The sequence below is a fragment of the Triplophysa dalaica genome, chromosome 23 (assembly GCF_015846415.1).
Source record: "Triplophysa dalaica isolate WHDGS20190420 chromosome 23, ASM1584641v1, whole genome shotgun sequence".
Lineage (NCBI taxonomy): Eukaryota > Metazoa > Chordata > Actinopteri > Cypriniformes > Nemacheilidae > Triplophysa > Triplophysa dalaica.
The window spans coordinates 18,576,294-18,597,653 of record NC_079564.1 but is presented as its reverse complement, the minus strand read 5'-3'; the positions used below and the strand labels follow the sequence as shown (position 1 = coordinate 18,597,653).

General features: G+C 38.3%; 1 protein-coding gene and 1 pseudogene across 1 annotated transcript; one reads left to right on the top strand and one right to left on the bottom strand.

Moving 5' to 3' along the window:
- Positions 1-255: 255 nt before the first annotated feature.
- On the bottom strand, positions 256-1,588 carry LOC130413129 (uncharacterized; annotated as a pseudogene).
- Positions 1,589-4,755: 3,167 nt separating this feature from the next.
- Positions 4,756-10,991, top strand: LOC130413284 (uncharacterized). The gene is given in 3 exon segments (XM_056738374.1): positions 4,756-4,836; positions 6,429-6,771; positions 6,774-10,991. Coding segments are annotated over 2 exon segments (1,521 nt in total). The 5' UTR covers positions 4,756-4,836; positions 6,429-6,434; the 3' UTR covers positions 7,958-10,991.
- Positions 10,992-21,360: the final 10,369 nt, after the last annotated feature.

Genomic DNA, 21,360 nt, shown 5'->3' with positions numbered 1-21,360 from the left:
TGGTGTTGCTGGCAATATCCTCTAACCACTGAGCTCCAGGAATTATATTTGTTTTCTCGTGGCAGCAGTCAGAATGACATAATTTCCAGCAGCTCCAGAGGGATGACATTTCACATGACTGTTGTGGCTTTAAAAACTTCAGAATGAAGAGAAGTTAATTTAGTTCAGCAGGCGGTCCCATTGTAAGAAGAGCTCGATAAAACGAAATCTTACAAAGGGTTTGTCAAAATTACACTGTTCTCTATCTCTTGTTATTTATGCCAGCGCTCCAGTACCTCCTGCCCTTGTTTTGATGTTCTGTAGATGTTCAGCTTTTTCAGGCTCATTCATTTCTTTCAACGTCTCAATGAGAAAGTCAATGTGCTGAAGTATGAACAGAGAACCAGTGTTCAGAGCGATCATCTCCAGAGACTCCACACTGTGATAAGCTTCAATCAGCAGCTTTAATTTGTCTTTCTCTAATTCATGAAGTTCATCCTTCAGCTTGTTGACCAAAGACTCATAATCACTCATTTTGTTTTCATATTTCTTCTTTAAATCTTCATAGGTCATCTTCTCTTCTCTAGACTTTACTGCATATATTTTACCTTCTTTGACATGTTTGCTGTAGTGGCATTTATTTGTAAACACTGTGCAGTGTTTATTTCTCATCACTTCACACCAGGAGAGATTTGTAACCCACCAGCATCCTGGATAGTGACAGTTCTCCTCACAGACGGTGCACAACAATGCCTTTTTAGCTACAGCAGGATCAATATCAATCTTTACATTGTAGGGCACTTGAACTGTATACTCAAAGTTATTATTTTCTTCAACATCTTGCTTGTGTTTCTCCAGAGCTTCTTTAGTCTGCTTCAGCTCATTTTGTTTCAGTTCTATCTCTTGAACACGTGATTGAAGATTAGAGATGTTTGCCTCCAACTGTTTTCGATGCTTCAGCACTTGTCAAGAAACTTAAAAAACTGTGCCACTCCTCTATAACTGAGATCCCATGATTGTTTCTGGGTTGTTTGATATTCTTCTTCAAGAGTCTCTGACTGACAGTTGTCAAATAGAAAATAGATGGGCTGGTTCTTCTCATTTACAGCACACTTGACTTTAACTTCTTTGACGGCTGTCAGAGAATGTTTAGGAGGAAGCCCATTTGAGTGTGTGAAGAGTAACACAATGTTTTCTTCAATATCTTCAACAAATAATGACTGAACAGCATCAAATATGTATTGTTGCCTGTCAGTGAGTCGAGTTTGATCTGCTTTAATCACGAGACTGTAAAAGACCCCCCAAAGGCCCAACAACGGAATCCAATGGTATGGTTGAAGGGATCTCGTGTTCTGCTTCTTGTCAGCGATTTCTACATGAAGTTATTCAAGAACTGTTACAATTTAGTTCCAATTTAAATGACTCTGTGGTTAATACCGATCTGACTCCAATTTCAATATAATATAAAATAACTTATATGTCATTTCAAATATATCTGTTGATAAGCGTTAATTTATCTATAAATCTTCATATTTGAATATTTAATATTAGAGTTATTCTTTCGATTGGGACCTGCAGTCGCTCAGAGTCTCACACCGGCCGGGCTCATGGATCTCACGGACACAAAACGGTCAGTTCCGATCTCTAGTCAGAGGTTGCCGGGTAAACTAATATCATTAAGTTTGGCCGCGATATGCTTGCTCAGAAACATAACAATAGTTATTTTAGTCACGATCATGCAACTTGCTAGGCCAGATGATAGGTGGAAATCATGTGAGCTTTAGCAATGCTCCTTTAAAAAATCTAGTATAAACTAGCCCTACCTATCCTGACACATCGATTTTGCGGTAACAGAACAGGTTCCTTTCAATCTACTTGTAATAACAGACTTTGAAGAATTCAGATAATATCAACAATAACAATTTATTATACCAGGCAGGCACAACATTAATTAAAATCATAGAATGAATATACAAAGAAATTCCTAATGTACTAAGCAAAGATTATTAACTTAGTATAAGAATAAAATGAAACCACAAAGTTTATCATACCTGGTAAAATTGAGACACACATTTGCAGTGTGGGAAGTTCTGTTTACAGATGCTTCCAAATCAAGACACACAGCTGCAATGTGGGAAGTTCTGGTTACAGAAGCCTTCCTCGAGTCTTTGGCCAATTCACATTATATACCCAGATGTAACAAAGCCAATGGTCAGCGAGAAACTTGGTTTGTTTGTTTTCTCGTCAGTGAAGAGAACATCAAATGGATCTCAATCTACATGTAAACAGGATTCCCTGAGAAAGTCACACCTCTTTGAGGAGTGCAGGTGAGGCATTAGAGTTAAAACGCTCTAATATACTCTCTGTTAGATTTAAAAGAACTAGACCTTTTACCCATCGCACCATGACCTTTAAAACAATACCAAACATGAATCATCAAAACTTCATACTATGACAATAAATGATATACACAGAATAAAGAGTAAGCATTTTCCTAGTGATCAGGCCTGAAGAGATGAAGGGGAGAGCTGTGATAAGAAGAGGGGGTTCAATTCCTGGGCATCAACAACCCCTGAGGGGAGGGCAGGATATCATTCCTCAGAATCTAGCAACAAATGGGGTTTGATTGTTTTGTATCCTAGCATCAAAAACAACCTTAGTTCTTAGAACATTTCCAGCTGCCTTACAAGACAAACAGCATTGGACCAAATTATCAGATTTACATAAATGCTGTAAACTCCTGGCAATCTCTTTATCCTGATCAGAACCACGAGTGTCTCCATATCCTGGTGTGTCAATGATTGTTAGGTCGAATGAACTCTCTGGTATATAAACACCATAGACAGTGATGATGGACGTCTGACTCCCACAATCAGAATGATTTTATGAGCTTTCTCTGGGTCTCCTTCACCAAAGATGATTTTTCTATATGACTCAGATTGATTCTGATTATCTGTTGTTGTTTGCAGACGATATCGAGCAGTTCTCCAGAAGTCTTTGCCCTGTAGTGTTAAATCAAAAACATACACAATTTTCTTAACAAAGCTCATCAGATCGTAATTTATGTGTTTATAACCTCATAATCATATACAGGTGCAGACAAAAGCTTAAATACACTGCAGAATCTTGAAAATGTTGCAAATTTAGAAAAAATAAAAGGATTATGTTTTTAATTAGGCACTGCCCTCAACAAGTTATTTACATAAAATATGTTTACATATAATATCACCAACTAATAACTATATTTGCAAAAATATGCCAATTCAAAAATAAAAATAAAACATTTATTTCATACTGAGATCTTCCCTTTTAAAATTCTTAGATTTTTGTAAAATATTTCAATAAAAAGTCCAAAGGATAAACGATGCAGATAAATCTTCACAGCCTTCCTTGATCATATTTAGTTGAATCATTTTAAGCACAAATAGATATTTTTGCGCTCTCTTTTTATAATTCAAATATAATTATGTTACACTGTATGAAGCCTGTTCGAATTTGTTTCCGTAGCTGCCAGCTTTAGGCACAAATGCTGCCTCCGAAATAATTGCCTATTGCCTTTCAGGACCAATAAAATATTTAAAAACGACAATAATTTTTTATGTATAGCTATCAAAAGCTATGAAAATAAAATGGGTTGTATTTACCACTATCCAGAATAATGTTTGACCGTGTGGTCCCGGCCCTTAATTTTTTATAAGAAGTAAAAAATGTTACAACTGTATTTTATTTAGTTTATTTTCAGCATTCTCTTTTTTTACTTTGAAGAGAACAATTGAGGTCAGAGAAGACATAAAAATGAACACAGTCCAACTGCGGTCAAATCAGCGAGCTCCACACACAGCACAAAGCAAACTAACTGCTGTGCAACTTTGCTTCTAACCACAGGTGCAGAGCTGCTGTTCTAACCACACACTCGTTTGTAAAGCAGTTTGCAGATGTTTGTTTCAGCTATGGTTTTGGTAAACACTGAGTTGTTGTACTATGGTGGTAACATTGGAACTTGCGATCATACTTGGCAGAAGATGTTTTTGGAAATGCACAAATCATGTTCTCAAAAAGAAAAATGCTATATTGATTTGATATTAAAACATTAAGTTTAGAATAAATTGTTTTCAAAATTCTCTCTGTGGGCTTCAGTGTATAGATAACGACTTTTGATAATTTGATGTAACAATTTATCAATATGTTTCTAAAATGTAACAACCTTTTCAGTTTCAATCAATCAAAACCTACTCAAGAGATACAATGTATAAAAAAATTCTACAATATATTTGCTATAGACATGCTTCATAATTTGGTTCATAATTCAACGACTTAGGTCTACTTACGACATTTGTGTTTTTTAAAAGTCCTTCTCTCTGGCTGACAAGGTTTATATAGTGAAGACACATCCGTTTTCTGAAGGTCATGTGATTTCTGTATGGTTACCATCTCATTATTATACTTTGGCTGTGCTTGATATGTTTCTACCACAACACTCAGGTGTCATGTGGAAACTTTGGAAGCAAAAACAATGATCTAACATCTATAACACCTCTAAATCAATCCAATGGATTTCATTCTCAAGAAGGGATATGTCATGACTTTCTGTGATGTACAATATCATTATAACAAGTTAGCCCCGTGAACACAGAGTAAATATGTGAATAAGTCGTTTAGATTAGGGAAAACCCTCCAACACACCTTAAAATGCATGAAATTAAATCATATATGTCTTATGACAAGATAGCAGTTGTCTTCCTCTAAATCACATGATCTTCAGAAAACGCTTGTGGTCTTCAGCATATAAATGCACCTCCGGATCTAGCGGTTTGTCATTTGGAGTAGAACAGAACGGAAATAAAAACAAATAATATTGTAAGTAGATTCACTTTATTGAATTGTGAATTTAATTATTGTGTTAAACTTAATAATGTCAGTTCACAAAACATTTAGATTTTGAGAGAAAATAAATGAATTGAGGACATATCATTGTATGCAAAATAAAGTGTCTCATTGTAGACATAGAATATCAATTGTATTTTATAATATAAAAATACAAATGTATATTTTATTCACAAATAAAATTGCAGATGGCTGATGCATTGCACTGACATGACTATCATCCAATATCATATTGTTTGTTTTCAAAGGGCAGTTTTATGATTTTGTTAAATTAGTCTCCCAATAAAGCTAACTTACAAACATGATTGATGATAATTATTCATAAACATGACTTATTTAAATTAAACAATCAAGTAAATACCCTTAACAGGCCAGTGGGTCTTGTTTTGTTTCTGAACAAATGTGTCACAAATGTCCTTGAAACCACAAAACTTTCTTTTTATTATTATTCACCCAACAAATTGCACAAAATACTGTGAATAGCAAATGCAAGTGAACCTGTGTTTGATGTATTCTGAGTCAAGTTTCTACCTAGTGATGTGACCTATAAATGTTCTCTAAATGTACTATAATGTATTATCTATAAATCATTTTCAACAAAACACCACAAATACACAGTTTCATACTATCGCTGGAGTAGGAAATGATATAGTGATCTTATATCAGTGGCTGAGATTGCCTGCGGCCTCGTGTCTCTGGCCTCATCACAGCTGTTGATATAAGAGCAATAAATATACGACTACGAGAGCGATCTTGCATTTATACAACAGTTTGTCGGCACACGTGTGTAGATAAATTAGAAACAACATATGAGTGTTTTTAAAACCCTCAGGATTTTAAAGGAACTGGGAAACTACTTTCTTCTGCCAAGAATTCCAGCAAAGCTTAGTTAAACAAACCTCCTCTACTAATTCCAAACCGTCACTTTTATTAAATGTGCGCTGTGCTGCTTGTGAGAAATAACGAGGCAGGACGTTCGTGTGAATGAAAGAGAGAGACTTTTAAAAGGCTACTCACCGAAAATGCTTAAATCCCATTGCACTGCGGCACTTTCCAGTTATTCCGCAATTTTTTTTAACATGAGCTTATTTACTGTAGCAAGTTGACAGGGCAATTCTATTCTCTTAAGCGCGTTATCAAGATCCTGGCCTCCCGCGCTGTAATTTATTTAAATTATGAGCGCAGAGCGCTGTTAATAATCAGTTAACAGTGAATGAAAGAGAGAATTTTAAAAGGAATCTCAAAAAAAAAATGCTAAGAGACACTGCCATTGTAGCCACCTAGTGGCCATTTCCTAGTATTGAAGTCTGTTATTCCATACATGCAGGGTTGAGATTTAGATCTCAGTCATCGTACAGCATTTTTGGTAAACCACGCGAACAATCTTTGCTTCGTGTTTATGTGTGTGTTTGCTCGTTAATAACAAGCAGTTAGTAAAATGGTTCAACAGTCGTTTTCTGTAGTTATCCTGGTGGAATTTTTGCAAGGCTCTCAGCCAATCAGATGTAACATTGTATTAACACAAATAGCAATGTTTTTAGTAACACTGTTTTTGTTATTGACAGGAAAACATGGTGAGTAGAGGCAAAGAATTGTCCAAAATTTCAGAACTCATCATGAAGAGCATCTTAATTGAAGATGGAAATCCTGCTCGATATCGTCTGCAAACAACAACAGATAATCTGAATCAATCTGAGCCATACAGAAAAATCATCATTGGTAAAAGAGACCCAGAGAAAGCTCATAAAATCATTCTGATGGTGGGAGAAACAGGCACTGGAAAAACAACCCTCATCAACACTATGATCAACTACACGTGTGGTGTTCAGAGAGAAGACAAGATCTGGATTGAGATCACAGATGATCAGAGTGACAGAACATCAGCTCACAGTCAGACCTCCATCATCACTGTGTTTATATACCAGAGAGTTCAATCGACCTAACAATCATTGACTCACCACCATATGGAGACACTCGAGAAACTGAGTGTGATAATGAGATCGGCAGGAGTTTCCTGCTTTTATGTCAATCTGATAATTTGATCCAGCAAATCGATGCTGTTTGTCTTGTGATTAAAGCAGATCAAACTCGACTCACTGACAGACAACAGTACATATTTGATGCTGTTCAGTCTTTATTTGGTAAAGATATTAAAGAAAACATTGTGTTACTCTTCACACACTCAAATGGGCTTCCTCCTAACAAAGCTCTGACAGCCGTCAAAGAAGCTAAAGTCAAGTGTGCTGAAAATGAGAAGAACCAGCCCATCTATTTTCTGTTTGACAACTGTCAGTCAGAGACTCTTGAAGAAGAATATCAAACAACCCAGAAACAATCGTGGGATCTCAGTAATAGAGGAGTGGCACAGTTTTTTAAGTTTCTTGACAAAATCAATACAAAAACCTTAAATTTGACTCAACAAGTGCTGAAACATCGAAAACAGCTGGAGGCAAACATCTCTAATCTCCAATCACGTGTTCAAGAGATAGAACTGAAACAAAATGAGCTGAAGCAGACTAAAGAAGCTCTGGAGAAACACAAGCAAGATGTTGAAGAAAAGGATAACTTTGAGTACACAGTTCAAGTGCCCTACAAAGTAAAGATTGATATTGATCCTGCTGTAGCTAAAAAGGCATTGTTGTGCACTGTCTGTGAGGAGAACTGTCACTATCCAGGATGCGGGTGGGTTATAGATCTCTCCTGGTGTGAAGTGATGAGAAATAAACACTGCACAGTGTGTACAAATAAATGCCACTACAGCAAACATGTCAAAGAAGGTAAAATATATGCAGTAAAGTCTAGAGAAGAGAAGATGACCTATGAAGATTTAAAGAAGAAATATGAAAACAAAATGAGTGATTATGAGTCTTTGGTCAACAAGCTGAAGGATGAACTTCATGAATTAGAGAAAGACAAATTAAAGCTGCTGATTGAAGCTTATCACAGTGTGGAGTCTCTGGAGATGATCGCTCTGAACACTGGTTCTCTGTTCATACTTCAGCACATTGACTTTCTCATTGAGAAGTTGAAAGAAATCAAAGAGCCTGAAAAAGCTGAACATCTAGAGAACATAAAGAAGATAAAAAATCAATAATCACTTGGAAATATGAAAAAGATTTACAACGAAATAAACAAGATTATCGCTCATTAACTCTTTCACCGCCCTTGACAAGTTATCTCATCATTTAAAATAAAACGCTTCCCCGCCAAAAACGAGTTTTTACGGCAATCAGTGTTTGTACTGTTGTACAGCAGGTGGCGCTGTTACACACCTTTGGGAAAAAGTACAGAATCCCAGAACCTAAAATATATATTTTTCAGCGGTTTTTAATGATTGTTCTGAGTGTAATCTGGGCTGTTTCTCAGCTTTTTAATCAAAATAATGCTTTTTTGAAGAAACCTACACACATCAACGGAGTGATAAAAAACAAACTTTTTTTATAGAGGCTGGCGGCCAATGAGTTAAAGGGGTCAAATGACATGGCTAAAACAAATATTATTTTTAGTTTTAGATGTAATGCAATGTGTATATTTAAGGTAAAACAAAGTGTTTTCCACATACAGTGCATGTTTGTCTCTCCTCTTTGACCCGCCTCTCTGAAAAGCGAGGTGTGCTATGATTGGCCAGTTAACCAGTGCATAGTAATTGGTAAAATACTGCAATCGTGTGACTGAAATATTACGCCTCTTACCATATTTGGAACATTATGTTCCCAAGCAATTGTACTGACAGGTGATAAACATCCATCGGTACTTTCATTATCAATTCGAACCCGAATCTGAACCAGAAAATGAAGATGATGAAGCCGATACATCAACTTCGCCGACGCGACTTGAGCAGGATGTAAAGGCTTGGTAGCCTAATGTTTTTTAAATATATATTATGCTAAATAGTTAAAAACTATAAGTATAATTTTTTTTACCTTTTAAGTATGATGTTATAAAGATTTGCCGTTAGTGATCAAACAATGTTACACCATGCCGATTATAACAATGCAAATGTAACGGGACTAGGTGATTGACAGCAGCGTTAGCCTATCAGCAAGTAGTATCTTCTATTTAAAGCCTGATTGGTTGTTACCTGGGATGCATCACTTCCGATTTCCCCGTTTGTTTTGCTCGTGTTGATGGAGGTTGTAGTGCAGCTTGGTGATGGTGCTCTTCTTTTGTACTGCTTAGTACATTTGATGACTGTTCGCCTCTCAGGCATGACTCCCTGTGTCCCATTGCGTTATCTGTGGGTATGACTGTGACCAATCCTTGTCTATTAAGCGTGCTATCTGGCGTGATATCCTGATGGATTCTACCTTTCGTTCTATGCTGTGATTTTTTTTTTGTGCTGCTCGCCGACACGACCACCACCATAAATAAAAAGGGGACTGCTCGTCTGGCTCTTATCGTGGTGTTTTAGTGCCCTGCTTTATATTTCTGGCAGGTGTGGGAGGACTATTTAGTTCCTTCCACTTGTAGGGGAGCTAAGCTGCTCTGCTTTTCTTTGTAAAACTAATTAAGTTTAGTTAAGTAAAGCTAATTAAGTAAAGCTCCTAGCTTTGGATGCATGTGATCAACCATCGATTAGTGTGACTCTATTTGTATGTGGTCATCTACTGAATTCAAGTTGTTTTGTAGTAATCTCAGGTGACCAACTATTTGATTCTTTTGTTTTCTGTCTATATCTGTTTGTAATTGACATTCATTGCTGTGAGGACTGGTTTCATTAGTGATGTCTACATTATCATTTTTTTGTTTATTTCTATAGTATCTTATTCTTATTTGTTTATTGCAGGAGCTGGGGTCCCACGGTTAGATTGCTCTGCTCTTCCTCCTTGTGGTGGTGGTTCTTCTTTATCATGTGCGGTGTGCACTGTGAGTGCTTGACAGTGTCATTAGACTGCACGCGTGTGCGTGGACGTGTGCTTTGTAAAATCGAACTCCACATTGATTACGGCTCCATGTTAATCCCTACTGTTGGGAGCCTCAGCCCTGCCGGTGTTGTTTAGTTTTTGTTTTACATATACACCTAATTGCTGTATATTAAGTTAGGTTGTACATGTTTTTCTTTTTGTTGAAGTGGGGTTTCAGTGTCTCTTGTTTTTTTAAGTGTCCTAATATTTTAAATCACTTTTTTTATTAATAAACATTTGTATTTTTGTATATTACTCGCCTCTCTTCTAATTCTACGAGGGAACCGAACCTGTGTGCTTTAAGTGTTTGAGTATTTTCCCTGGGATTAACTTTTAGCGTAGTCGGACTGTCTTATTAGTAAACAACTTGGGTTTGTCTCAAATCGCAGCGCCACAAATAAAATGTATTGTACAGACCGATCAAATGGCTTTATATGAAGCCAATCGTTATGAGCCGCGGGAATTACTTTTGTAATGAATGTAGCAGCGTTTTGGACTTTCAAATGTGTGCCGTCTCAGGATGTGCATTTCCTAAAGCAAACCAGTCTTAAAGTTTCTCAACTTATTTGAAATGTAAAGGTGGGCCAGGTAAAGATGATTGGCAGGCCGCATTCAGCCGGCGGTCCGCCAGTTGACTAGCCCTAGTCTACACCAAACAAGAACGTTTGATTTTATCTAGTATCTATCTGTGTTTTCGATTTCACATGTGTTCATTATTTATCTACGTCAGCCTATGTTCACATTTGACTCATTTTTCGAGGTGCTATCGTCTGTTTTACATTATAATCCTATTGAGTAAATTGTTTTTTCAAAGAGTCCTGAGCGCTTTTTTTAAACACCAGCTCCTGCGACTTTCTCTGCAGCTCAGAGCGTCTTCTGAGGTTGAAAAACACCCTACGTCAAGCTCCTTTCCCCAGCTAACCAATGACTGAGCCCTGTCGTTTCCATAACAACATGCAAGGTAAATAATTGGTCGAGAAGGCTCCAACTTGCAAAAAATAATGGCAGCTGAAACACCCGTTCCAGCATAGTTTTGTATAAATGTACGTTTTTTTTTTCTCTCTCTCAACAACTTCTGATTGCATTTCTTTTAATATTTGTTTATTGCCTTTTAATTTCCATTTACTGTTTAAATGGTTTGTTTTGTCATTTTCAATTTTCTGAATTGTATTTTCAATTTCTGTGTAATCTTTTATTAAATAAAAGCTTTATATTTTGATGGTTTGATGTAGTCTATTGTAGTCTATTCTTGGGCTATGGTTAGACGTTTATTAGATTTTTACTGTCAGCCCAGATTTAGCCTACCCTTAAACCTGGCTCGACTACAGGAGTTTTAAAATCATGTCAGATTTTAATTTCTGGTTGCAGCACACACATAAGGAGAATCTTGCCAGGTTCTCTTATGTAAAAATCTTAAACCTGTCATCACATCTAAATTTAAATCTTTTTCAAGCACTACGAAAATAGGTTTGCCCTTTGTAAACTTGCATTTATGAATGTGAAATGTCCAGATAAGAAAACGTTGGGGGTTAAGTTGTGTTTACAAATAAGACTAAAGGTAGCAAGTGCAAAAATAAAAATTAATTGATTTGATGTGCAATTATGAAATAAAAACAAATTCCAAAGACATTCTAAGACACCCAAATACAGGATAATATTAAGATTATCATACCAGATGCCTCTTAGGTCATCTCACCGGGAAACAGAAGTAAAAAGGGGCATGCAGTTTATTTCACGTGATCTATTTGTCCTATTATGAAAAAAGTGTATTTCCACGATTAAGGAAATGCAGTGGCTATGCAACAGGTCTAGAGTGTGTAACTGAACCGTTTTAACCCTTCTTAGCTTCGTAGAAAGAGATTTATACTTTATTGTAGCAAAACTGTAGCAAGGTGTGTAACATTCAATCCTGGAATTCTGTGTCTTTGTCGCGCTCTGAATGATTCTCTGTCTGCCGCGGGAACGTATTTTGAGCAGATGGTGCTATATTCTTTTTTACTAGGGCTGAAGTTATGACTGCTTTGGATGAGCCCGTTAAGTTTAATGTTAATAAATAACGGAAGAAAACAATTGTCGCTGCCGAGATAAAGATGAATGCGAATGTGATTATAAGATACTGCATAAAAACAAACACATAAACGCATGTTATATGCGTACCTATAACCAAATAACAATCTGTTGAACGAAACTACAAACTGCGCGTTAGCAGTTAACTACGCGGTACATTTAAAACCGACGCGACATTTCCTTATCTATGCGGTTGTGGTATGTTTTTGAGGATACATGAAGACGATCATGTTGTTGCCACAAGTTGTTCCTCTATCTCCGCTGTACAACGCAACCTTTCAGGAGCTAACTGTATTACGGCGTATCCGCGGTGAAAAGCAAACATGTTACTGTAGCAAATAGTGGAAAGGCATTTATACGTTACTTTAGCAAGACAGGCATGAACCAGGGCCGTAGCCAGCTATGAGGTCACCGAGGTCCGGACCTCGGTCATTTTTTTATATTCAAAAATAAAATGTCAAGCTCTCTGAATGATTATTTTGCCATTTAAACCACCCCATATCATATGAGTGTTTGCAATTCATCATGTTGCTGCGAGAAGCTAGCGCAGTGAACGGGGCTTGAGAGCGCGTTGAGTGAGAGCGCGGGTATGCCTCCATTTGTTGCCAGATGCACCTATTATACGTGTTTTTTTACTAGTTTTTCCAATTTATTGTGACACTTTGGGAGTCTTGGGACGTTTATAAAGTGTAAAGTTGAACGTTAGTGTTAGTGATATATTAATCTTATTCACAAAACACAAGCTTTGAACTTATTTCGGATATCTTTTTCTTTCTTTTTGAAATTGCTTGTTTTTCATAGCAATATCTGGCAACATTGTACATTAATAAAAAAAAAGCTTACAGACAAACTGTAACTTAATTGCTGACAGGAAGATACCACCATTGGTAAGACAAACGCAGTGATCATCGTTAGTATCTGAAAGAAATGATTAACACCAACAAAAACAATAGCATAATACAAATATGTTTGTTACAGAATGAAATAGGCTATGCCATTGCCAAACAACGTTACTGACCAGCAGGATGACGTCTCATGCTCTTTAGTTAACCTTAAGTCATCAAAAAACATAAATTAAAGCAGTGTTTTCAACTGGTGGGTCGCAAAAACGTTTTGAGTGGGTTGCGGAGTGTGCATTCAAAGAAACAACAAACGTAATTCTGTTTTTTTCTGACGCTAGACTTTTATTTTGACAGACGTGCGTGAAAGCGGTTGACTATCAAAAACGCTTTTTCCTCATTCAGTATTTACGGTCAAATGAGATGTTGTCAAGTTTTATATCGGTGTCATTATTCTAACGTTTTTATAACTTGTTATAGAATAAAAATTCCCTCACCTAAAAAAAAACGAACTTTCCAGTCCTGTCAGTCATAGGCTACTGTGCTCGTTGCGCGCAAATTTACCATGGTAACAGACCTTAACCCTCAAAATGCTACTTTATTTTCACTGTGTTTTTGTTATGTATTTCTAAATGACTGTGGTCTCGTCACACGTACCAACTATTAACAAAAACTATTTTGGAACTGCTACCTTACCTAAGGTTACTTATACGCAGTGTTGTACCTGAACGCGTTCATTGAACGATAGTTCATGAACGCGTTCATATTTTGGGCGAACGTGAACTGAACGTGCTGTATTACTGCCTGATGAACGTTACTGTGAACTCGTTCATTCTGGTGTATGTGAACGCATGCTCTCTCAGGTTAACTTCGTTCAATAGGGTGCCAGATTTCTATAGAGCCTTCCAGGCGAAAGCCCAGCTAAAACACACCGTAAACGGGTCTTAATATGTAGCGGAAAAACACCCAATCTGGCAACACCAGCCACCAGTGTCGCACCGCCGTCCGCCGCATGCGTGACGCGTCATCAAAACAAAAAAAAGGCATGGAGGCGACAGCAGCATGTTTGCAAGGAGTATGATCATTCAAAATAATTTTATGACAAGGTCGGTGAGAATGGGAGAAATCTCACTTTTCTGTTCAAACTTTGCCCGCCGGCTTTCAAAAAGAAAATCCGCACTTCAGTTACATGTGGACAATGGAAATTTATTAAAATTGAAAAACGTTTGCACCTTAATGATTACTGTCCTGTTTTAATAATTCCTCATTAAAAAAGACAATCAAGCAGCACGTTTTTCCTCATGTTTTTGAGAGTGTACTGCAGGGTTGAAAGCTGCAGCTGCTACTAGTGTGGAGTGATGGACAGCAACAAAGCATTAAAGCAACAATGGGGAAATGCTGTCCCCTCAATGATAATGTAAACCCTGGTTGGATAAGGATTCAAAATTGGATATGAAGATGAAATCTGACGCATAGCTTCATTTTAAAACTGATAAAATAATTGCTGTCTGTGATTCTACTGTATATGGGCTGTGGCAATAATTTTGAAAAATAATAGCTCGCATCAACATAGGGAAAAAAAGAACTATGAACTAGTTCATATTTGGAACTTAGTGAACTTAGTTCACTATTTTGAAGTTTGAACTATGAACTGAACTAGTTCATTTTAAAATTTGTGAACTGAACTTTGAACTAGTTCATGTAGAACGTGAACTTTCCCAACACTGCTTATACGGTACCTCATATTCATACAGTGTATCTATCTATCTATCTATCTATCTACTTATATATATATATATATATATATATATAAATGACTGAACTTAAATATACGAGCTTGATAAAAATGACCACTCTAGAAGAAATTTTCAGATGGCACACATAAATATATATATACACACACACACACACACACACACACACGTCTGTGAAATGTAAAACATTATTTTGAATAAAAAAACTTTCGCAATCATCAACATGTCTGTCTATTTTGAAGTTTAGGAGTGCATTTGTGGGTGTTATTATAGCACAATTCTTAACACCTTACTTTGGACCTCACTAATTTTCAAACCCTGGTTACTGCCTTGGCATGAACATGTAACTGTAGCAACATTCAATCCTGGAATGCTGTGTCTCTGTCGCTCTATGATTCTCTTTCTGTCTGTCCAAAGCCTCCGTAATGTTTTTTGAGCAGGGGGTGCTATAATGCTTTTTTGTTAATAAAGAATGGAAGAAAAAATTGTCACTGCTGAGAATAAAGATGACTGCAAATGTGGTTATAGATACAGCATAAAAACAAACACACAAACGCATGTTCGATGACTAAAGCCAAATAACAATCTGTTGTACGAAACTACAAGCTGCGCGTTGCGATGGCAGTTTGTTGAACATTTTTATTTAATTTCATTTTGAAACAGAACATGTCAATTTTTAAACCTTATTGATTCAAATATGAGTAATTTAAACAAATTCTGTTTTGTTTCTCAATAGTTGGAGTACAGGTAAGGGTTTAATGAGCTGCTCCGGATGAGATGAGTTTGACATTTTGCTGTAGGGAGAGTTGAACCACTTATCAACAGTCAGGACAACAAAATGAGGGCAATTACAGCCAGGGAGAGGCTCTCCTCGACCCTCAGATTCTTGGCAACAGATTTGTATAGATATCTAACATGTTTGTGTTATGTGTTTACATTTATCACTAATGTTACCTTTTTGTTAAAGGGGAAACCTACAAATCACTAAGATTCCATTTCAGAATTGGGGCCACTACTTTGTCTGAAATAGTAAATCACACATATGCAACCCTACATCAGGTCTTAAAGGATGATTTTTAAAGGTTATTATTCCTGAATACAGGAAAATTGATTGAGGTAATGTATGAACAATTATGAATACAAGCAAATTCATAATGTTAAACTGAAAAAGACCACTGTTTTGCTACAGTAAGCACAGTTTAACCGTGGTATTGTTGTACAACTTGGGTGTATGATAATCAATACAACAAAATGTTGATTACACTTTTACTATAATAAAAGCATGGCTTATTATAATTAATAGTGCATATAATAATCTCATCTTGATAGTTGTGCATAATTAGTAAATGCAGATTTTATTCCACACAGCAAAATGATCAGTGTTAATTCAACTCTAATAGAGTTAAGATCAACTCCAAACGAGTGTACATATTGTCCTAATATTTATAGAGTTCAAACAACACTCTTGGAAGTGTTACTTGTTTAACACTATGACAGTTCTAATAACACCATGTGGAGTTGAAAAGCAACACTGTTCAACACCACACAGTGTTACTTTTCTTCAACACTAGAGTAAAGAGTTACAATTCAACACCAATTAGATTTATTTTAACTATATATTTTTAACACTAGTGTACAGAGTTTACATTAAAAACTCGAAAAAGTGTCGACTGCCACTCCTGCCAGAAAATCTGTACCTTTTGCAGAGTTACTACCACACCACAATATATTGCCTCTAAATAACCCACAAGTTTAAAAATATACACCCTCAAAACACAGTATAGTATTTGCTAGTGTGTATAAAAAGACATGTTAAAACATCTGATGCAATGTTTCAAGAGTATTCGTGTATTAAAAAGTAAATTACACAGTTGATTTGGCAAACAAGTGGTTTTATTTAACCTCTCACAATTAACACATGAGACAATATAAAGCCAGTAAACTATTAAAATAAGTGACATGTTGGCACAATATAGGCTTTTTTATCATCAGTATTGTATGAATACTGTTTGTCAAATGATCTGTGGTAAGGCAATTCATCGGGTAAAAACACTGAATAAGGACCCATTACATCTTCTATCACAAATGCATGCAAATGATCGTCAAAACACACAGTATGGACATGGCTTGTTAAAAGAAAAACCTCATCTTTAACAATCAAGTGAACTATTTTTTAAAAACTGGAATTTCTGATTCAACACCACTGCAAATATACATGCCAGTATGATACTCTGTCCCATAACTTGTTAGCCAGGTGGTTGTGTGTACATCAGAATAAATTGATAGGTTTAGCTTTCTGCTTAAAACATCTCAACCTTCTTAATCAAAAGCCAGATCAGTTTTAACAGGTCCATGCTTAAGTCTTTGAAAGTTTAAATTTTTTCAATTTAATGCCATATGAGTTTGGTGCATTTTTACCAATGTTTTAGTAAGATTTTAAAAATTTCGTACACACTGTTTAAAAAATTATGTTTCGCTTCGAATCTAATGCACCAGACATGTAAAAGGGGACCGATTTTGCGAATGCACCTGGGGTAATGTATCATAAAATGGTGTTTTGGTAACAGATTCTTATCCGGGAACAGGGTTTTGAATAAAGTATGATGATCAAAAATCAAATGTTTCAGATAGTATGCCACGAGTCACTCTTGGAGAGAAAACAATGTTTACAAACTGTATCAAAAGTAATAGCAAATACCATACGGAATAATTTTTTGCACAACAGCTCCAAAAATAAGTGGCGTATTGCGCAACAAGCACCATGTCTGAACTGCATTCAATCCAAGGTTTTTGCTGTCATCCATTTTTAGTCCACTTGGTCTGTTTTTTCTTTCAAGGTAACCGTAGTTAAAGCTTTGAACTCGTTCACATAACTCTTTAACAGATATAGATTTTTTTCACCAAATGCTGATAAACAAGTTTCAGTTCAAACTGTGCCACTCCTTCCAGTATATCATGCATTATATCAACTGCATAGTTCTAAGATGTTTCAAAGAACTCCAATGAGTTAAGCAAGCAAATTTTTTTCACCCCAAAACTAGAGACCTCTGGATGATCCAGTAATTCATTGCAATGAACAGCATGTAACTCTTTAGAACAAAGAACCAAATCTGGGTGATCTTCGGTGAAAATGGTTTGAATGGCACTTTTTGCAGTTAAGCAAAATCGGCGAACACAATGCAGCACTAAACAACTCAACAAACCCAAATAACCCATGAAGTGCCAAGTTGTCCCCCGTTACATGCAATACAGTTCCTTTTAAAGGGGTGACGGATAGAGCAGTGTAAATCCCATTTGTCTCAAGAATTTTTAGATCCTCAACAAGTGGTTTAAGAATAGCACATCTCTTGCAACTGTTTTTTATTTGCAGAAATTGGTGTGGACTCAGGCCCCACTGTGTTGTGTTGAGAAGTCGAAGGCGTTGGTTCAAGTTCGTTAATATTCGTCTCAAAAGTTGTTTGATCATCTTCACTGAAGGCCTCACCCACAGCTGCCCACACATTTTGGACTGCCCTATCACCATGAACAGTTTTTAAATGTTTCTGGAAATCTCAATATGTGCCAAACACTGAAGAACATTCAACTGCTGCACATCATATCCGCAACAGTTTTCCCGGGCAAAGTCCATGAAGTAACTTTAAATGACGACAAAGAAGAGTAGAACTCTGATGATGCGTTTTACAGATAGGTAAAGAAACAGGTAAACATGGTTCAATCATACCTTCACAAGAAAATCAATTCCTTCCACCGAGAAACCTTGCTCTCATCTCTCTGACTCTTGGCCGTTCTTTGGAGGTTCCAGCATCAATCTTGTAAATGGCAGTTTGGATGAAAACGTAGAAGCTTGACAAACTTTCACTGTATGATGTGCCAAACACAAAATGCGCCTTAAAAAGTTCATCAAAAGCACCCACAGACGTCTGAGACTTGCATGGAACTGCTTTCATGTCCACGATAACAAAGTACCTCTGAATCCTCTTCCTATTTTCTCCAACACACAACAGGAAAGGCTGAGCAGCTCCAAACTTCTCCAAAAACAATGGAATGCTGGTTCCCATCTGGAAAAAGAAAACAAGGAAAATCTAACTTTTATGAATAGATTATGCAAAATTCATCCCATTTTAGCCAATAAATTGAGATCTCATTGGTGATATCAACCTTCAAATTACTGTAACTAGAATGCTATGGTCAGAAGGCTAATCTTTGTTTAATTTTAAAGACATTTAGAAACTGTATTAAGTTGGAAAAACTTTGTTAGGCTTGGAGCTAAAATCTGGAGGGCATTGGCCCATCCACCGGATAGTGGAAAGAGTACACGGCGGGGCACTGATGGACACGAGGCTGAGGAAATTTAAGTATACTGGATCCTCCAAAACAAGGCCTAACACCTCTTCGGACCAGAGTACTGCCAAGAGCCCAGCTAAAGTGACCCCGCCCTCACCTGCTTCGGGAGAGATGGACGTTGAAGGTTTGAAACCAGAGATCCTTCTCTCTCTGAAAGCGGACATTTCGGCGGAGTCCCCGAAACTCCCGACTCCAGCAGTACAACCTCTGTTTCAAAGTTGCTAACTGCAGTGCTACAGTTGGATAAAGAGCCGTTGATCGACCGCTGGCACCGGAGCTTAGGGCCGAAGAAGCCGGGCGGGAAACCTCGCGCCATCGTTGCTAAGCTTCATTATTACCAAGATTGTGTCCAGATACTACAACGCGCTCGCACTCGGGGTCCGCTCCGTCTCAACGGGGAACCAATTACCATTTCCCGGACTACATGGCAACTGTGGTTAAAGCTCGGGCTGCATTCACAGAGGTGAGGAAGCTACTTTGCGACCGACAGGGTGTCCGGTAAGGGATTTTGTTTCCAGCGCGATTTCGGGTCACGTACAGAGGGGAGGATAGGGAGTTCACTGACCCGGACAAAACTATGACCCATGTCAGGAAGAATATTCTTCCTTCCGCGGAGGCCGCAGAATGTACATGAGACTGATCTTTTCAACTGATCATAATACCTTTGTCGACCGACGGGTATGTTGAACATGTGTTTTTATCACTGTGCCAGATGTCATCAGGTACAAATTCATAATGCAATGTTTACATTTTCTATATACTGTCCCAGCTTCTTATTGGTAATGACGTCCAGCTTGATCTGTGTGCTCATAGGCTGACATACTATTTCATGTCCAGCTTAGTGTCACTACTAGTATTGGTTTGCTGTTTTTTCCTGATTATTACTATGGGTTAATGGGAACAGCCATAGTTGGCTATTTGTAAAGAGTCAATACACCTGCTGTACTGTTATTTAAGGAAGTTAATGCTGTATAGTTTTTATACTTAGCATGATTAATGTATTCTCTACCAAGAATTATAACGTCTTGGTTACTTATGTAACCTCAGTTCCCTGATGGAGGGAACGAGACGTTGTGTCGAGAACGACAGATGGGGTTCGCCCTTGAGAACCAATCAACTCTGACTACTATAGAAAAGGCCAATGAAATTTGGCGAATGCAATTTGCATGCCGGGCTCCGCCCCGGGAAATCCGGTATAAAAGGAGGCCGGCGTGCAGCATTCACTTACCTTTTGTTCTGAAGAGCCTGAGACCTCTCAAACTGCAGCAGAATATGATACGTGTTCGTGGCATAAGGGACACAACGTCTCGTTCCCTCCATCAGGGAACTAAGGTTACATACGTAACCAAGACGTTCCCTTTCTGTCGGTCTCTCGACGTTGTGTCGAGAACGACAGATGGGGTTGCCTATGGAAAACGCCACAACGCTGTATCGCGTCACAATCTCTAGCGAAGCGACGGTAACAAGCCTGGGCGTGTCATCTCGAAGCTTTCGTGAGACTGTAACCTTCCAGTGTGGTGGTCGGGGGGTTCCAGAGCTTTCTTGGAGAAAGATGGGTACAGCCCTGACCGGTAACTTTCACGGACAGGGCCTTAGCTCTCTATAGGCGAGAGGCCGTCCGGATCAGTTTACACCGGGTAAGCGCGACTCTTAATCAGAGAAGCGCTACAGAGGCCACCTCCTACCCGTGGGGAGGAATATGGTGGACATAGGTATGGTCTCGTCCTTGGAGGAGAACGCATGGAATGTGTGGACTGAGTAGTTAACCGCGAGGTGGAGGCCCACCTGGGGAAGCTCATGGGTTACCAGGAGTGGGAACCATTCTCATGAGGATACATCAGACGGAACAGCCCAAGGAGGGGGTGTTACAGACGTCCGGTAGCACTAGGTCCGGTTAGAACTATCTGTGATAGCTCACATGGTATCCCGGCCTAAGGGGGAAGGCTGCTCTGCCCAGCCAGCCCCCAGGGGGTGCTTGTTTGGTGATGGATGGAATGCCTATTCTTAACCAGTGTCTGGGTCGTGAGAGTTTCCAGGGCCGAGTTTAAGGCAATCCGGGGACACGGAGGATGCTCGGTGGTCCCCTACCCTCTTGAAGGAAGTGAGCGCCGTCAGGAGGGCCGTCTTACTCTATAAGGAAGATCGGAACCTCCGAGGGGCTCTTTGGGGGGCCCTGAGGCTCCCCAGGACCACTTAGGGTCCCAAGAGGGTATGGAGCGGAGATGAGGCGGATTATGCCCTCTCGCTGCTTAGGAACCTGGTGACCAGGTCGTGTTGCCCTAGAAACTTTCCACCGACTGAGTCGTGATGAGTGGCAATAGCGACTACATACACATTCAGTGTGGAGGGGAGATGTTAGTCTCCAGTCTCGTAGAAGGAAAACACAATCCTGATCGAGCACCTCAGTGGGTCTTTCTCATTGAGAGAGACACCAGGACGAGAAGAGGCGCCGTCTAGAGGCGTGTAACCGCCTAGTAGATGGGGCCCTAGCCTGGCAGATGGTCTCAGCCATAGAGGGGGAGTAGCCATCTCAGGATCTTCTTGACCCGTCTAGAGACCAGACATGGGTGTACCAGAGGTCTGATCCGG